The 19,276-nt window shown below is 40.1% G+C and overlaps 1 protein-coding gene across 1 annotated transcript in view; it reads right to left on the bottom strand.

The window, feature by feature from the left end:
- Positions 1–19,276, bottom strand: part of LOC139717286 (calcium-activated chloride channel regulator 3A-1-like) — a 58,661-nt gene that overhangs the window by 14,030 nt on the left and 25,355 nt on the right. The window contains exons 2-4 of the mRNA XM_071628778.1: positions 5,972–6,230; positions 5,598–5,724; positions 282–433 (exon numbers count right to left, since the gene is read on the bottom strand). Of these exons, the coding sequence (XP_071484879.1) occupies positions 282–433; positions 5,598–5,724; positions 5,972–6,230 (538 nt within the window). The remainder of the gene's footprint in view (positions 1–281; positions 434–5,597; positions 5,725–5,971; positions 6,231–19,276) is intronic.

Here is a 19,276-nt window from a genome sequence, read left to right as displayed (position 1 = left end):
AAATTTATTTTCCTTATATCGTTGTACGCATGTGACATCATACACTGTAGTAGTCTTCTCTTCCAGCAGTGACTACGCAGATACTTAAAATATTCGTAACTTTTGAACGGATTGTCCAATTTTCCTCAAACTTTCACTGATGTGTTCTACTAATATTGCTGCATTCTCTCAATCCGTATGTATATGAAGGTGGACTTGTCCTTTAAAAAAAAAAAGAGGAAATGTACTGGGAAAAAGTCTGCTGTATTATGCTGTGTTTGCATCAGATTTGCGTCACTCACATTTGACATGTACTGTTTGTACATGATGGAGGCACTGTAGGCCGTGGATTTCATGTCGTCGAAGAACGTGCATTTTGTTGAGTCTGGCAGCCCGTCATTGTTGAGATCCGCCTCCCCACACGGCTGACCGGTGAATCTATTCCTTATTTCACCTGTAATCAGAATCCATATTTAACAATTTCGGTGATAACTTAATGTCGTTGACCTTGAATGCGAACAGGTCGCGGTTGGTACTGACAAAATTTAAAAAGAAAAAAAAATGTTACAGCCAAAGGCACAATTGAATGGTTAATCATATGAATCAGAGCTCAAATGTTTCATCAAGTAATACAAACGGAAATGAAAACTACTTGAAAAGATAGCAAGTTCAAGATTTGCTAATGTCGGTCGTTTCTACCGTCAAAAAGTGTAATCAATACATTCCCCAATGTGCTAAGTTGCTCACAACATACCAGTCACAACGACGACGATAATAGTTATGTTCAGACGGCAGGCCCTAACCTCGAGGTTAGGAAACCTCGAGGTTTAGCTCTTGCCCCCTAACTACGACGTGTGTCCACACGACGAATCTTAACCTCGAGGTTACGAAACCTCGAGGTTAAGCTTCTGCCCCCCGTAACTACGAGTGGGTCCCACTCGATGTTAAAACCACAAAACCGGAAGTTTCAGCCCACACTGATAACAAGGCGTCTATTTCTTCTTTAGTCCAACCCTGTCGGACTCGCTTACAGGTACTCTTTTTCTCTGTCATGGTATGCAGCGATAGCACTGCACTGATGACTTTATGCCTTTATGAAGATATTCGTCGAAAACATTTATTTAGCGTCGGAGAAGAATATAGAATACAGTAGCGAGTTCGACGTGTTCAGTTTCAGAGATCAAGCGCATGGGAAGAAAAGATGATGTTGTTGTGTCGTGCGTCATAGGTTTTTCACGTGTAGTGTATTTGTGGTGGACGTTTGGGAGGTTGACCCGGAAGCAGAGGGAAATTGTGGGGGCTGGAGTTTACGGCGAGGTCACTCTTAACTTCGAGTTCGTTGTTTTTTGTGTCCACACGGTGCTTAACTACGAGTGGGGACCCCCCGCGGCTCGTGGTTAGAGCGCTAACCATAAGATTTCTCGTGGTTCGAAACATCGAGCAAACCTCGAGGTTTGCTAACTACGAGTGCGTCTTCACGGTCCCTAACTACAAGCTCTAACCTCGAAGTTTCCTAACTTCGAAGTTAAGGGCTCCCGTCTGAACGTAACTACGAGTCATCGGGACTTGTAGTTTATCGTCAAAGATTGAAGTATTACATAATCAAAGAGATGCCTCACAATGAACAAAAGACAAAGTGTAAGTTTGATGTTTGAGGTGTGGATTGGACGTTGAAAAACTATACAGTCGCACCCGCTGCATGTATGTTGTTTGTTTGCTTGTTTTGTGTATATATATGTGTGTGTGTGTTTGTGTGTTTATTTCTAGCACAATGAAAACAAATCATGAAAGGCCCTGAATCATCCATGATATGAGCAGTTGTATCATGACAAAGTAGTTTCCTTCCGAGACCATGAAATATTGGTACATGAAGCAATAAGTGCATGTCAGTTCCATAATGAACACTAAAATCAATACATACATAATCATTATTTTCGTTGCATTCATAAAACTGTTGTCGTCATCTCGGAAGTGAATAAATATAATGTTAATGTACGTCACGTGGCAAGAGCAACACAACTACGCATACAGGAGACGCCCCTACAGTCGATACTGTTTGGTATCGAGAAGAAAGAAATCAATCCCACTATAAAATGGTCTCTATGAATATTTACGATCAGATCAAGTGGTCTAAACGTAGCTCACAGCTCATAGCAAGAAGGAACTGTAGGTCTATGATGAACCATATTTTGTGTTGTCATTACCGGTAAGATATACATGAACAAATATATATATATATATATATATATATATATACACACAATTTATTTATGTATCAACGTGCAAACAATCATAATCTAAAGATAGATTATTCTATCATTACAGTTTGAAGAGTCTGATAAATCTTATCGCTAAAAGTTTTACACGTTTACATTTATCTATGAGCCGTATACATTGACAACTACAGGTCCAAGGCAGTGCAAATGTGTTTTGACTTTGTTGATTTGTAATACCCTGATCATGCTATACACTGTATGTCATGTAACAATTCTACTGCTATTTTCTTCGGATTACTTGGATCCAACTAAAAGAAGAACTTCTAAACCAAAATTCTACCGATGGTAACGCCTCTCAATCATTTCCAAATCACTGATAATTATGATTAACAAATGACATTGGAATGCACCTTCTCTAAACTAAGCATAACTTACATGTTTCCACGCAATATTTGTTTTATGAGACCACTTTGCCAATAGATCCTTTCAATTCTAATGTCGTCATATAATGAAAGTGATACACTCTGCAGCCTCTTTATTTTGGATTAGGTGGCCTCCGAACATCACTAACGAGTTATTGATGCACCATCGTGACCTTCACGGCCGATGATAATTATCACAAGTGGTATCTCAGACTGGTGTATATAAGCATAGGAGCGTGGTCTCATCCACGGAAATTCGCCTACTCAATAAAGTCTTAGCCAGGGAGTAATCATATTACGCAATGCAATATTCCATAAATGAAATGATGACGATAGCGTTACCTAAAGTAAGTCTCATAAAAGTATGGCTCGCACGCAAGTCTTCATTAAATGTGGACTTTGGAAATGACTAAAACAATTTAATTTAAATCCATTTGCATCAAATCCTTTCGGTTTGATTTTTTACACGAATTTTGACGGGAAATACAAAATTATTGCATGCGTTGCATAAATTACATGTAGATTCATGGGACGATGACATTACAGTCTCATAAGACTAGTTTTGAGGTTGCGACTGTTAGCGCTGTTTCATGAATATTATGGCCATAATATTCTTCCTTTTTGCGGTTTTATATATCGTTTTCATTTTATTAACTTTTTTAACTTCACAGTCATCTTCAACATGGCTCGAAGTTTGCTAATTCGTATTTATAACCCTTTGTGTACTTTGAGTACTGATTGGCACAGTAAATCCTATAGCGTTGTACACACTAGGGCTTTTTACACTTGTGATTCTTAACCTCGGACTTTCTCTGACCCAGGACTATCGTTAGTCCCGTACCAATTTTTTCAGCTTTTTACACTCGCCAATTAGTCCCGTACTATCTCTTGTCCGGGGCTAAGGAGAAAACAGACCTTTTTACACTCGTATTTCTTAGCCCCGGACTTTCCAAACCACATGAATATTCATAATTACGCTGTGTACTGTACACGTACACGCACGCTGCGGCAGCACTTGATTGCCTCGTTTCTGATTGGTCAGTGAGGGTCGGACTTCGTCTCCGTCGCTTAGCCCAGGATTATTTTTTCGTTCTGTTTACACTCACTTGCTTGGCACCGCAATTGCGGTGCTAACCCCTGCTATTTTGCAGGGCCAGATAGTACCGTACTATCGGTGGGGCTAGCCCACTTTGGCAAAAACGAGTGTAAACAGAAAGTGGGCTAAGGATAGTCCCGTACCAACGGTGGGGCTAAGGCCCCCCCCCCCCCCCCCTTAGCCCCACCGTTGGTCCGGGGCTAAGCAAAAATTTACAAGTGTAAAAAGCCCCACTGTCTAACGTACCTGGCACAGAAAGGGTTTAGGGGTGGTGACCTGCATTCTGCGAAGCACCGCGGAAGTGTTGTGGAGATAGGGTAGCTTGAAACTATATGGTTCACGTATATGCAATACATCATAACACTGAAGCCACGGTGTCCAAGCTTAATTACGAGACACCACGCATTACATTGCGTTTTCTAAGTGCAAAAGGTATTGTCAGTACAAGCCTTTCCTATTATTTTTCATTTTCACATAAAAATTGATGGACAACATATACATGACTGTTATTGTGTACTTATGAAGGAGGCACAATACTCTATTACAGGGCAATATCTAACAATGATTGGAAAGGGAAAACTTTCTTGGTTTCTCGGGTTTTGATTCATGGTTATCATGAAAGTTGTCCTTGCTGTCATTTCTTACGTGACACGCCACACAACGTTAACTACCAGGATTGCCAACATTATCATTCCTCAGGATAGTGCTTAGGCAATTATGTCGGTAAGATAAAGCTTTCTTTATCTATAGAAGGGAAAACACAGCAGGGAAGGCGCACGAGCGGTAATGAGCACAGCCAGTTTGGGCCTTAAGATAATTAGCGCGGGACGTTGATTGCGTGATAATCACCACGCACACACACGCACACGCACACACACACACACACACACACACACACACACACACACACACACACACACACACACACACACACACACAATCATCAATCTCTCTTTGCCATCGGATGCATCCGGCTGATGTCGAATGGTAACCCTCGTCGATTGCCTCTTCTGACGAGCGCTGCAAGGATGTATACTGGAGAACCCAAGCAAGGTTCTAGGATGGAGACGTCTTTAGAACGCATTTGCCCTGTGCCCGTTTTAAATTACAATTCCATTCAACACTTAAGTTCACTTTAAGGAACGGATTAATTTAGGGGGAAGATAGGTCTGTATTGATAGATAGATAGATAGATAGATAGATAGATAGATATATAGATGGATGGATGGATGGATGGATGGATGGATAGATAGATAGATAGATAGATACATAGATACATAGATAGATAGATAGATAGATAGATAGATAGATAGATACATACATACATACATAGATAGATAGATAGATAGATAGATACATACATACATACATACATACATACATACATACATACATAAATAGCTAAATAGATAGATAGATAGATAGATAGGTAGGTTGGTATATTTTTTTAAAAGCAGAACGGTAGGAGCTTAATCACAATCGGACATAATTAACATGAAAATTACTGAAGTATCGTTTGTTTTCACAGAATACTGACGTCGATTGCAACCCCATGTAAGTTTTTTTTTTTTTTTTTACCTCTGCAAATGCGCATGGTTTGCGACATCATTTCTGTAAGTAAGAACATCTTTAGTAAAAACACCATAAACCGGAAAGAAAATTCTGCATCCCGAGCATATATGCGACATCCGATTCTGATGAAACTCCTTATATGAAATATATAGGTCTCAGTCTGCTGACTAATATCCGCGAAAGAAAATTAATATAGCATATTCAGTATCCAAACATCCCTAAAAGTGCCTGAAAAAAAAAAACCGAACAGCAACACAGAGGTTCATACATGTACAATAATACTTTGTTTTGTTAACATTGCTAAACCAATACCTGGAATAGAAAGGACACAGCGAGTCGCCTCTATTTGGCCGGTCTCCGCATCTCGGTAGAACGGAGCATATCTCGGGTACTCGTCGAAAAGACCCCATCTGTAATGCCCCCACTCGTGAACAATTACCTGCGAGAAACCATTGCACAAAGAATAGGCAATGAAACACTATACAGAGCACGAAAAATGATATTTTTAAAAATCGTATGATGTTGCGCATGTCTCATCCTGTGAAGAAAATAGATGGAAATCAATCCAAAATACATACACTTTAGATAATTATACTTTATGTTTATGTTTTGATGAGCCACAGTACGGCAATGTCTATCTCCTGGCTTGAAATATTTTGTTAATTAGGGAGAAACCGCCAACAAACCTTATTTGGCGTTCCGTAGATGTCATGAAGGGCGTTGACCCCGTCCTTCCGGTTCACTATGTAGTCCGGAGTCAGGCCGATGTACTCTCCGGGCAAGCCGCATCCAGTAAACTTTTCCGTATACGGAAAGTTTTCATTGGCTGGAGCTATCCTGACGTCACTGGTTTCGTAGCGTTCCCACGTTGCCGTGGAGACATCGCTCGTGTTCAGCCAGGTCGCAGGGATGAGTATTCGAATGCTCTTGAAGTACGCTAACGACCTGCCATCAAGGAATGTGAAATGAAAGTGAGACCAATAACATATTCTTAATTACCTTCCTCCTTTTCTGAATAGTGGGGAGTTCTTGACATTCCAGTTTTTCTTTTCCCTTTTCTTTTCTTTTTCATTTTCTTATGCACATGAGTTTTGCTGCTGTTATTATCATTCACAACGAAAATGTATGCTCAGTATCCTTATGAAGTCAGTTTCGAATGAAGTTCGCGAAGTTTTGTATTGGTTTCACAATTTTTAAAGATCGTAAACAACATGTTCATGCTTTCAACATGATCAGCAATTGATGGGGAATATGACTATAAGAGCTTCAAAGTGACAAGTATTGTTCGGTTGGAAAGATAGGAAACCGGGAGTTGACAGAAATGAACGCAACAAAACAAATAAAGACGACACCCACATTCCACACATTCTACAGCGTAGCTAAACCTTTGACATAGTAAAATACACGTAGTATTGGAAGGCGACTGGTTTTATTGGAACAGGGAATGACACTTTTCACACAATAGGATTGCAGTTTATGAAGACGAGTGATAAATAGCAGAGAGAGAGGGAAAACCTTTATATAATGAGGCTACTCTGCAAAAAGCCCGGGGCTGATGTGTAGTAAATGTGACATGTACCTGCCGCATGTCAACTAAGCTTGCGCTCATGACCTGCATGTGAACATAATTTGTGTCATAAAATTTTGACGGCCACATATTAACGATATCCATGTTGAAGGGCTACAGCTTCAAGGCTACATCTTGACAGCTTGTGACTATGATGATTATGAACATAATCCCAGGATGATAAAATAGAAAGTGAAACGATTCTTTTGATCAGTCATGTGCGAAATATTTTGGCACAAACCATAGAAATAATATCATCTCCGGCTGCGTAAAATCAGTCGCCTTGTAACACTCCGAGTATATCTGCCGTATAATAGGTTGCGTTCGCACTCACGCCATATCAAAAAAGGAACCTTTGCAATTCATCTGTGCAAATCAAACAAGAGTAGGTTCATGTGCTGCGTTTCCTACTGAACACATCTACCTCTTAATAGGAACAGTTGCATGTAAGTTATGCATGGTGCAAGTTGTGATGACAAGAAATGATTCTATGCACCATCAGTCCGAAATCGTATGTGGGGCTTCAACAGCAAGGGCAATCACGAGCAAGGGATGGGGGGGGGGGGGGGGGGGGGGGTAGGGCGAGATAAGATTTCTATATTGTGAAGTTTGAACAATAGCACGTTTAGTGTAATATAACCAAACACTATGAAAGGTCGCAGTGTTCCATTCATGTGACAACAACACTTGTTTGATTGTACCTTCATTTTCTTGTTTGTTCGCGGTTGCTGGTTTTGTGCTCCTTTCAGATACAATGAAGGCCTATTAACACTTGTGAGCCCATAAGGGGTACAGAAAAAGCGGAAGATAAAGTTTTAGTATGGCTTTGCATTCATGACAGTCGGGTTTCTGTCTTTAGTTTGCCTATGGCGACGTCAGGCAGTTGTAAGAGCTCGTCTGCTAGCCTTCGATTCAGTCTGAGCGGTCCTGCCGATGAATGGAGTCCGCATACCGCGCCCGCAGTGTGGTGTGTACAAGAATTGCAAATTTCGCGAACAAGGTACGATACTATCAGTCAACAGTCAGGGAATATTAAGTAGTGAGACAAACAAGTGCTTTTCTGTCCTCGTGTAGAAACGGAACAAACTACGTGGCTTTTTAAAGTCCTACTGTTAACAAAGGTGGGAATTGCACCGCAAACGTTGAAACAATGAAGAAAAAGGAGAAACAGAGATGGATAAACCCGGGATGCTTCGCATTCTTTATAGCCGTATGTAAACATTGCGACACACTTACGTCGCATTGTGATCTTGTGTTATTAGATCACAGCTTCCTAACGCACTGATCGGCCACAGAAAAGAAAGGTAGTATTTCAAGAACGAACGATGAGTTGGCCTTTTGCTCTTTTTTATCACTTAAACACGATTCGATTCAAAGTAATTACATACTTGTATTTAAAGTGAAATACTTAACTGATTGTTTTTACCACCCTGCTCATAAAAGTGAGCGATCGTAGGCCTGTTCCAGGAATGAACGCGAGAATACATGTGATCAATTTATCAAAACATTGTGGTGTTATTTCCTGCTTCGTTTTGGGGTATTCTTGTTGTTGTTGTTGTTGTTATTGTTGTTGTTGTTGTTGTTGTTGTTGTTGTTGTTGTTGTTGTTGTTGTTGTTGTTGTTGGGTTTTTTTATTTAAAAAAAAGTATTTTGAGAATAATAACATGGAAATAAAGGGCGCCGGAAGGAAGTTAATCATTTCAAGTGAAGTGGACCGAGATACAAAGGTAACTCAGCAGACAATTCTAGAAAAACAACGCCGCTTAGTTTCATCTCGTCTCATGTTTTCAGCTTTTTACATTCAAAGAGTTTGAATGCTTAATGTGGTCAGGTTGGCGTGTCGCGCAGCCAGTCAGACAGCCGTGTCTTGTGTCGTCTAGTCGGTGTCGAGCGGCTTTCTTGTAAATCACTCACTGTAGCGAAGTAGCTACGTGACTCTCTCCCTCCGTCGTGGATCATGCTTGCACATTAATTTTAGATCTTATTTGTACCATCGCCCGGGAGTGTCTGGTACACAGTAGGCCTATCGCCCATTATAATCATCCCTCCTCCACCTTCGTTAGAAACAAAACCGTGTGTTTAGTCATTTATTAACTAAGATTAAGACGTTCACATCAATCAAATTTAATGTGCGCTTCTAGCTCGTATAATCAAAATGCGAATGTGGGTGTGCCCAAAATGTGTACCGTATTATGCGTTGATGATAACCAGTCAGACTGATGCACTTATCTGATGCCACGTTAATTGAACGACACGTGATCCATTATTCATTAATCAAGCAAATGAGTATTTACACACTTTATCCCGAAGAGTACGGCAATTTGCATAAAATGCAACCTCCATTGATTACAGCAACAAGTCAGGGAAAATCGGGAAGAAATCGGGAAAATAACAACATTTAAGACACATGCTCGGGACTCACTGACGCGCCGTGATATGGACACCTATTAAAGATTGTTTTCTACGTCACAATTTAATGACTGTGAATCGTTAATTATAAAAATTATTAAGTATTAAAACATACGATATTCTTCTGCTCGCGGAATTCTGTTCACCACTATCCAACTCGCCAGAGTGACGCTTATCACCTTCCACGAACTCGAACAGTTTTCGCTAAAAACACAATTATGTATACAGGTCCTAAATATTGGAATGATCTCCCAACAGAGGTTAAAAGCTGTTTGTCATTATCATCCTTTAAGCGTAAACTCAGACAGCATGTATTGAATAGCTACAACACACAGTGCACTAAGATTCCTTTTTATTATGCTCATGGCTGCTCTGTTATATTACTCGGTTGTTGCCATGTGAACAGACTCATGCATATACATTTTAGTTGCATGCTCTCTCAAATTCCTTCCCATCGGTGTTTTTCCTTCCACTCTAGTAAGACCTTGGTCGTGTCGAAAAGTTTCCCCTCCTTTCTTTCTTTCCTTTCTTTTATGCGTCAGTGCAGCTGGCTGGTATATCACATATAGGAATTGCAATTGAATCATGTTCTCCATTTTTCAAATCTTTCCCCGTGTCTATGGAAGCCGGAATGTTTAAACCCTAAAATTATATAGTACTTAAGTATTCACGTCATTATCACTCCCATGTCAAAATTGCTTTTAGAGCAACTGCTATAGTGTGCAGCATGTGGTTACTTGTTCTCATTTTATCACACACATAAATACATGTGAGAAGAATTTTCTGAGCCCCGAGTAATAGTCATTCTCTTTTGTTTATCCTCACTTTTGGTCTTAATTGTACCCGTGCTCCTCATCCTGTTCCCCTCACTAGGCTTTTGTTGGGACCTACACTCAACAAGCTTTGCTTTTTAGTGGGTTCCATCGTATTTCTCTTCGCATCCTTTACTTTGATTGAAAATGACACATCGACCGTTATGTATTACTTTTGTATTCCTATTTTTTCATGTATACAGTTGTATATCCAAGCTGGACATTCTGTATTATATTTTGTTATATACCATGTATTTTCCATCGAGAAATGCGAAAATAAATTGAAATTGAAATTGAAATTGAATGTTAGTGAGTGCACATCAAAGTTCACGTATAAGATGCATGGCAAACTTTATCAATATACTAAGGATTCTGGGATTCTAATATCTCTCCTGGTTTCATTAATCTAATGTTAACATGTTGCTTTTTTCACTTCGCAGTGACCCAGCTGCATTTACTACGTATCCTTTTTAGGTCCTTGTTAATACAGTCAGACTCAGAGAGGGTGGTACGACTGTGTGTACAATGGCCAGAAAGCGTTTGGGATCCGCGAGGAGGCAGCTCAATAATAACTAGAGATTGTAATTTGTCATCACTGACAAATTAAGGTGATCCGATTTTTTTTTAATCAATGATTCGAGTCCTGATCGTAATAGGCATGACAATACAAGTTTCATCTGTGTTTAGAGACATTGGCCGTGTGAGGTTTGGATTCTCATTTAGAAAAGGGAGTCATATCTGCCATCTTTGGTACCAATTCTGTATACACTGAATAACGAAGATACAGCAACGAATACATATGACCTTTGACCCACCTTTACACTCCCAAGATGGCATCTGAGGAAAAAGTGGTTATTTTGTGAAATGATTCTTGCGACATCGTCTATATTCGTGTGCAAAATATGGCAAAGATAGGACAGGTATTCACCAAGATGCAAAATGCAAAGTCTTAGGTACAACATAAAATCTGGGAGAAATTCACCGAAGGGTAAGTGAGAGCTAGTGCTCGATAAAGAAAAGCATGTCGATTTTCACATTAAAAAAAAATCCCTCCCATAGAGATAACACGTCATAACGAAAATACAGAAAGAAGTACATATGACCTTTGACCTCACTTTGCACACCCAAGATGGCGTCTGAGCAAAAAGTGGTTATTTTGTGAAATGATCCTTGTTACATGGTCTTTGTGTGTGCAAAATATGGGAAAGATAAGACATGTATTCACCAAGATACAGGATGAAACATTTATGACCTTTGACCCTAATTTACATACCCAAGATGGTGTCTGATCAAGTAGTTGTTATTTTATGAAATAATGTACGTGACATGAACTAAACATGTGCAAAATATGGGATTGATAGCCATTGTTGTTGTTCATCTATTGCACAGAAAGTAGTAGAAAGAAAGAAAAATAAAGAAAAAAATATGTTATTTTATAGAAATTTGAAGGAGAAGCATAAACAAATCAGAAAAAGATAAAGTTAGGAAGGGAGATTAAGAATAACTAAAGAAAAAGAAGAAAAAAAGTGTTTAAAAAAATGAAAAAAAAATATTGGCAGGGGTGAGCCTCGAACCAGGGACCTTAGGATTACGAGTCGGATGCGCTATGCAATGACCTATTTCATGCTCCATAGGCCCTGTGTATTAAGCAAAATGACGCTGCATCGAAGCCACGTGCCATTTTCAACCAAGTTTTTCGACGTGATGCCGACGTCGTATGAAAAAATGAAGGGCACATTTACGATAGCCCAAAGTCTCAGCTACAACATACTAAAATCTGGGAAAAATTCACCGAAGCATAAGTGAGCTAGTGCTCGAAAAAGAGAGTCATGTCAATTTTCACTGCCAGAAAAACTGCTCTCCCATAGAGATAACACGTAAACTGGTCAAATTCTACAAGGATACATTCAATCCATTTTTACGAGGCGATGACGTCATCCAATCAAAATGTTGTTTTTACATTAATGAAAGAACATTTCATAAGCTACAACATACTGAAATATGGGAGAAAATTGGCAGAGGATAAGTGAGATACGCTCGAGTAAACTTGTAATTTGATGACGTCATTTTGAAAATTTACTTTTTTTACTTTATTAAGAAATTTGATATCTTTTAATCATTTTGTCAGCATTGCCTACCCATGAAATGACATGTACAACTCATCAGCTTTCAATATATGTAAAGAAAATGGGGGGTCACCGTCCATCCTGACGAGTAAAATCGGATTTAAAATTGGCAGTTTTTTGGCATAGTTGCACTGTATATCGCCATTGACGCGCGCGCGGAATTTCAACTTTGACGGCCCCGTATGACGTCATATTGAGTCGGATTGACTTGAAACGTGGTATAAATATTCCTTGACATTTCAGACATGCGATCAAAGTGAAAAAACTGGAAATTTCAATTGCATATGAGCTGTGCGTGCGTATATGCGCGCGCGCGTACGCGTCCGTCCGATTTTTTCAATTTTTCAAAAAATGCTCCAAATGGTCTGAAACGTGTGCAAAAAAATTTTGAGCTCGATTGGAGCATACAAATATTTCAACGCGCGCGTACGCGCACGTTTTAAGAGAAAATATGAATTTTGAGAACATGAGTAGAATGCGCATAACTTTAAATATATGTGACGTAAATTTCATTGAAAAATTCTATTTCATTAATGAGATATGATTGAGAATGTGTTTTCATATAATGACGTCATAGTGACGTCACGGTCGACTGATCACAATGATACATTAGATTTGCCGTCTTTGGGACATGATGCATACATGATATAATTTTGAAATTGACAGGCAGCGGACTTTCTGAGCTAACCTCTGCACAACTTTTGAGGAGAAATAAAGAAGAAAAACAAAGAATCCGTACAGATACAGAAGGTGATCCGAGAGGATACTCGGATCACCTAATGATGGAGGGGAACAGAGGAGGTGTAACTGCACTGGCAGCCACACCTATGGTGGATATAATATAAAGCCAGGCGAAGAATAAGAGACGTTTACCCGGAGAACATTCTCTTTGGTGTACATTCTTTTAAACCACACATACCATATAGACTCCGTTCATATAGCGAGCTTCGTTTCAATGCACCATGCAGAGGATGTGGGTCACTGAACTCGCCGAGAATGAATGTCCGTCTGAAAATGATGCAATCTGTGATTTTGTTTCTCTTTTAGACAATAGTTTTCCCTATTACAAACTTTGGCATTGCTTAGAAAGAGAAACCAAATGCTGAAAGATAAATGGGGCTACCAAACTGAAGAGGATTGCCCACAGTCATTCTGTGGGATTGCCCAGCACTAAAGCGGTAACAGGAACTGCGGACTGAGGTTTGAACCGGTTCTTTGTAGTCTTGTCCTTCTATTCTCAGAACTGTTCTTCAGGAGGGAGGGAGAAGGGGGGGGGGGGGGGACAGCGAGATAGAAAGAGAAACAGAAGTGTAATCACTTTTCAAATGAATGCCCATTACATTCAAACCATAAGCACTTACCGACGGGAGCCTCATAAGAGATCAGTTACGCATAGATCGGAAATCAGCTACTAGTATTGAAACATATTGCGACATCGAACACTGAAGTTATTGACAGATCGGTATGTGCGGTCAAGACGGACCAAATACCGGGGCGCGTGCTGGTATGTATAAGGGAACCTCGCGTATAAGGGAACCACGCTTTCATTCTACACCATAGGTTACGGACTAGTAATAAAAGTCATCTTGGCAAAATTCAGATTCATTTGCACTGATAGTGTCAATACTCGACAATATTATGATAATGTAGATACACAATATTGTAAAGATATCAGCGGATAAACATCACTTCTGACGATTAACTTGTTAGAAGAAAATAATTATGAATATCTGCTGTTCACACTATACAGAAAACGCACTCAATTATATTTGACATAGTCTTGAAATTGGTACGGTGTATGGACTGAAAAGAACCGATCCAACGTTGATTCGTGCTTTTTAACTTCCGAATACTTATAATAACAGGGAACTTTTTGCATTCGGGAACACGAACAAAAGCCACATCTATTGTCGAACACAACAAATACTGCATCATTGTATCAAAATACATTAAGAAAATGGTCCGCTCTACTGACGTAGAGTCTACTCTGGTCTGCTTTTATTCAAATACAATCATCGTTATCAGTGTGATCATTTTGAATGATATGGCAACAGTCTCCTTAAGACTTGGTTGCTATTTCTCTCCTTCTGAGAGATACCCACGTGGTGCTACCCCCTCACAATGACAATCTACCTCTCAGTGACCTTGTCTCATACACGCTCAAGGGGGTTCCTCTTTTTGAAGCATTAGTCAGCTATTGTGGTTATGGGACACTCCAGAAATAACCATGTCACATGTCAAACCCTTCTTAAACTATGTGACGTATATGCTGCAGACGAGTTTCAATCTCTCCGCTATCAACCTGCTCCTCATACGGCGAACTTCAATATGGTGGATCCCCAGCTCTCTGTCTGGTTTTATTTTCTTTGTGCATGACGCTAATCTTTAGATAGTAACTAGCCTCTAAACATCACGCGTCAATGATATTTCATAGGAGAACTTCCCACTGGTCTTAAATAAAAATAGATGGTTGTTTTGTTTTTCTCTAACATTATTCCGGTGTCTTCTCACCATGTTAAAAAAGGTACAAAACTATCGCCTGAACTGCATGCGTATAACAACCACCTTGAAGAGTTATAGTTTCTATATAGGCTGAAATAGACCTCTTCAAATGAATGATGATGCTGTTGTTGTTGCGTCGAGTAATTTGTATTGCAACTGATTGACAAATTGCCTTTCATCGACGTAAATTATTTAGCATTTCAGGGTAATCGCCATAATTACAAAAAAAAAAAAAAAAATCATGAGCATACGTAATCGGGTGGGAGTATAAAGCAGGGAGGTGGAGGAGACTTCCACCTTCCTGTATAATTTCAAGTACCAATCATTCAGTGTTTCTGAGTAATTACCAAGACCGAAAAAATGGCTATCATGAAAATCACACTGATCAATTCAGTGCTTATATTACGTCGACGAAGGGCAATTTGTCAATCAGTTGCAATAATGGGCCTCTTGCTGTAAACATTCCTTGTTAATAGGTAGATTCTAAACTCCTTCCTTTAAGAGTGTATACTCATGCTTTTCATTGGTACACCTCGGAGAAACGATTGAGGAAAGTTGACCGTATTTAAGCATTAATCGAAGATTTTTCATCCTGCTGACCAAATCAAAAGGCTCTGTCAGATTGTTGATGCAGTGACATTAAAGTATATTTGTATTCAGGTACCTGCATCATCATTATTATCTCTCCCTTTTTTGTCAGTGACTGGTGTCTAAATAATTGATAGCATGATCGCTCTTACAGATGATATTATCATTATGGATGATGGGATGGTTTCTGCATCAGACTTACTGCATTTACAGGCAAAGGATATTCCACTCAATCATGATACGAAAGGCGGTTACGCCTGCGCAAGAGTTTACGGATACACAATGGAAACTGCTTTTATAGCGTCATCAGACTGGCAAGAAAAATTACTGTTCAAATGCTTTTGACATCCATAAATACATTGACACATCTGTTTGTTGTTATTGTTTTGTTTCGACATTTTTTTCCTTCAGACGAAAATATTGCTAGAATATAGCGAATACTGAAGAGAACAGAATAAAGATGTGGGCAAGGTCTGGAAAACGTCTATCATGATTGGACTAGTTTGTTTTTTTTTGCCTCTGAGTTCAATGGTTTTTCTTACAAGATTTCTGTTTGACAGAATGGTTAGGGCAACAATCGACAGTGGAGAAGGTGGTCTTAAATCTTAAATCCTTCTTTTTCTGAAAAAAAAGAAGAAGTCATTATCAAATATATAGGCCAATATGGTTTGGTTTGGGTTCGTCTTGTACAATTCCAATATCATGGAGCTGATCACCAATCTTTTTTTTTTTTTTTATCATCATCTCATCCCCAAGTATACTATTTTCATTTACAGGAATGGAAAGGAAATTGATCGACTCCACATACGTAAGAGACCAGACACTTTCACTCGGCAAGGTCATTACGTTCTCCACTTAGGCTCTCATTTCTTTTTACAAACAAAGACTACGAAACCATGCCGTGACAAAACACAGTAATCCATCATATATATTATGTACAGACAAAATATGAAGAGAAGTGGTCGTCACGCACTAGAGTATCATGAGCCTATTCATGGAGAGACATTGGATCGTGGATGCTGCTTTTCATTTATCCATGGAGGTGTTGCGATACTTCCTTGATCAATCTGTAATTCAATCGTTCAGTGCGTCACATAAATAGGCTACCTACCAGTACAGCTCAAGTGGTTGAATTTCCTATCATTTCAGGCCAATATTTCCTGAAATTATGAATTCTTGTCCATATTTAGATAACTGTCATTACCTGAAACATGCTCTGCAGTGATCGTGACAGCTTCCATTGCTTTCACATTTGTACATGTTCCGCTCTGATCGAGAGTTTACTTGATGCTGTTTGATAACTAAATAAAAACTCACGTAAATATCATTTTGTGGAGTGCGCTGTAAGTTTCATCGAGTTAACTATCTTGCTTGTTTCGGTTTAGAATCATAATCATCACTTCGGATAAGTAGATTTATAATGGAACACATTCCGTACAGCTCACTCCCCCATCTTGTCTCACTCTTTCTCTCTCTTTTCCTCTCTCTTCCATCCTTTCTTTCTCTCTTCTGTCTGTTTCTCTGTCTGACTCTCTCAGTTTGTCTGTCTGTCTGTCTGTCCCCTGTCTGTCTCTCTCTCTCTTTTCCTTCTCTCAATTAGAAAGATTGAAGTGGTATCCCCGATGACAGATATATATCCTGCATAATATGCCCCCACGAGTTCATCTTCCACCGCAGAGATGAAATGCGCGCATCCCAAAGTGTGCGGCGGGTTGGCATGGGTCATCAGCAGGAGGTCTACTGGAAATCCCCCTCCCCCCTCCCCCCCCCCCCCCCCGCCCCCAACTGGCAAAGATTCCATCAGACTTCGTAGAAAAGTGCTGAAATTACACTTTTCGAGATGACATTGTTTACGGAAACACATGTTTTAAAAGAGAAGGAGCGTTTGACTAGTTCCCCTGCGAAAAGAAAAATAGGTTCAACTTGGCATCTTTTGCCACACTGGGAGCATCTTCATGTGTGCAACTTTGCGCCTTAAAGATCAGAAAGGTGCAAATTTGAACGTATTTTCATCCGGTGAAAGGTGGAGGCTTCACGGAACGAATCGCACGGCAGAATGTCTCGACCATGAGACATTCTGCAAACAAGCATGATTATACTGTATTACTTTCAAGTGGCATAGCAAAAATGAGTATTACTGCTTTTTAGAGCACACAACCAGAGGTGACATGGACAACGTATACACCGTATTTTCTATACGTCCTCAACACTGTAACCATGGAGGTATATATAATATTAATATAGCTCAATGCTGTAACCAAGTAGCTACAGCACAGGTCCATGTTATAACGCTAAACGTTCGTTCATGCACTTGTAAGGAATTTGAGGTTAGGGTTACATGTGTGCCACTTTGTCAGATATTTCAGTAAGAACTTTGTAATGAACCCCAATTTCCTGTTCTCCCCCTCAACGGCGGGATGCACGTGCATGCCCTTATCATCGACTGGCAATCAGTGAGTGGGGATGATGCGGCGCGCAAGTGATGCGATAGCTTTGCCCCTGTGCCCCTCGAGGAAAGAAAAGGGAGAACATGGTGGGTTTATCTCCCCGCGATTTCGACGTCCCCGCCGACTATCATAAACACTCGCCCACGCTCGAGCGAGATGTATTATTGTGTCCATCACCCAGGCGTGTCTCGGTGGTTCGAGAACGACCGATGTTCACGACTCACGTGAGTCACCGCACATTAGTAGTGAGCACGCGAGATGGAGGCGCATTGGTACAGCATCCGCCCACTGCGTCCTCTAAGCACATAGTCTTTGGGGGGAAAATAATGAATGATTCACAGAATTATTTTCACAGGTGATTTCATTATGTTAATGACTCGAGTGTTACTTCTACGGTATTCAATCACTTACACACAAGGCTGGTTTGATCAAGGTATACCAGGCTCGCCTTTATACCGCCTTGGTTTGATGACACTGCTCGCAATATAACGATTTTGTTCATTGCTGTAATTAGTCACGTGATTACAATATGACCAATTACCCACCAATATCTACGTAGATCACATAATACAATCTTTTAACATATCCTTTTTGCTAGAAATATGAAAATACGGTGAATTCTTTATTATGATTTCTTCATATCATTAAACATACTGACATCACAGACTGAAGAAGTCTTCTCTTTCATGGCGTTGGCCGCACAGAAACTTTAAAAGATCATAACTTTTTAACGGATTGTCTGATTTTCCTCAAACTTTCCCTGATGTGTTGTACAGGTATTGCTGAATTCACACATCTGTTCGGCTGAAAGTGCCCTTTAACGGTAGAACCGTTACGGATTGTATTACCACGTGTCGGATGCACAACATCGCTGGCAGCATGTGTAATGTATGTCTGAGTCCGAGACATTAATAATAAGGCACACTGGATGCATGTCACGTGATGCGCTCACATTCTCAGAATTCCATTAACAATGGCTAATCATGTGTGGATATACCTCTCAGCATTTTGATCCATTGTTACTCTACATCCTGTAGCTACAGGAGAGAGAGAGGGAGAGAGAGAGAGAGAGAGAGAGAGAAGGAGAGAGAGAGAAGAGAGATGGAGAGAGCGTGCAGAAAGAAGGAGATGGAAACAGACCAGGGTTACTGATAGGGGAGGAAGACAGTCAAGGAAGAAAGAGTGGAGGGAAATAGGGGAAGACAGGCAGAGAGATGTACAATTTGCTCTGGAATGACAACCACACAGCAAGCGCCAAAAGGCTCATAGGCTGTACACTGTGTCGTGTATTATTACTTTCATAAAGAGCTTACTCCTCTCAGAAGACCTCAAGGTATGGGCGAAAGGGAGAACATGAACTGAGCGATGACATCCTTAACTCTCCCAGAATCATGACATCCGAATAGCATTGACATCCCATGCGTGAAAGGTGTCCACGGTGAGGAAAGCGTTAAACTGATGACACCCATTTGGTATCCCCCTCTTGATGGATGAATGGTGTTCTTTAGCGTCTGGTTAAAGGGTTAAAGGTCGCTGACAT

Source organism: Diadema antillarum, unplaced genomic scaffold, assembly GCF_040938485.1.
Source record: "Diadema antillarum isolate AM-2024a unplaced genomic scaffold, OU_Dant_1.0 scf00000074, whole genome shotgun sequence".
NCBI classification, from domain to species: Eukaryota; Metazoa; Echinodermata; class Echinoidea; order Diadematoida; family Diadematidae; genus Diadema; species Diadema antillarum.
The sequence above is the reverse complement of the archived record's forward strand: the minus strand, read 5'-3'. Positions and strand labels throughout refer to the sequence as shown.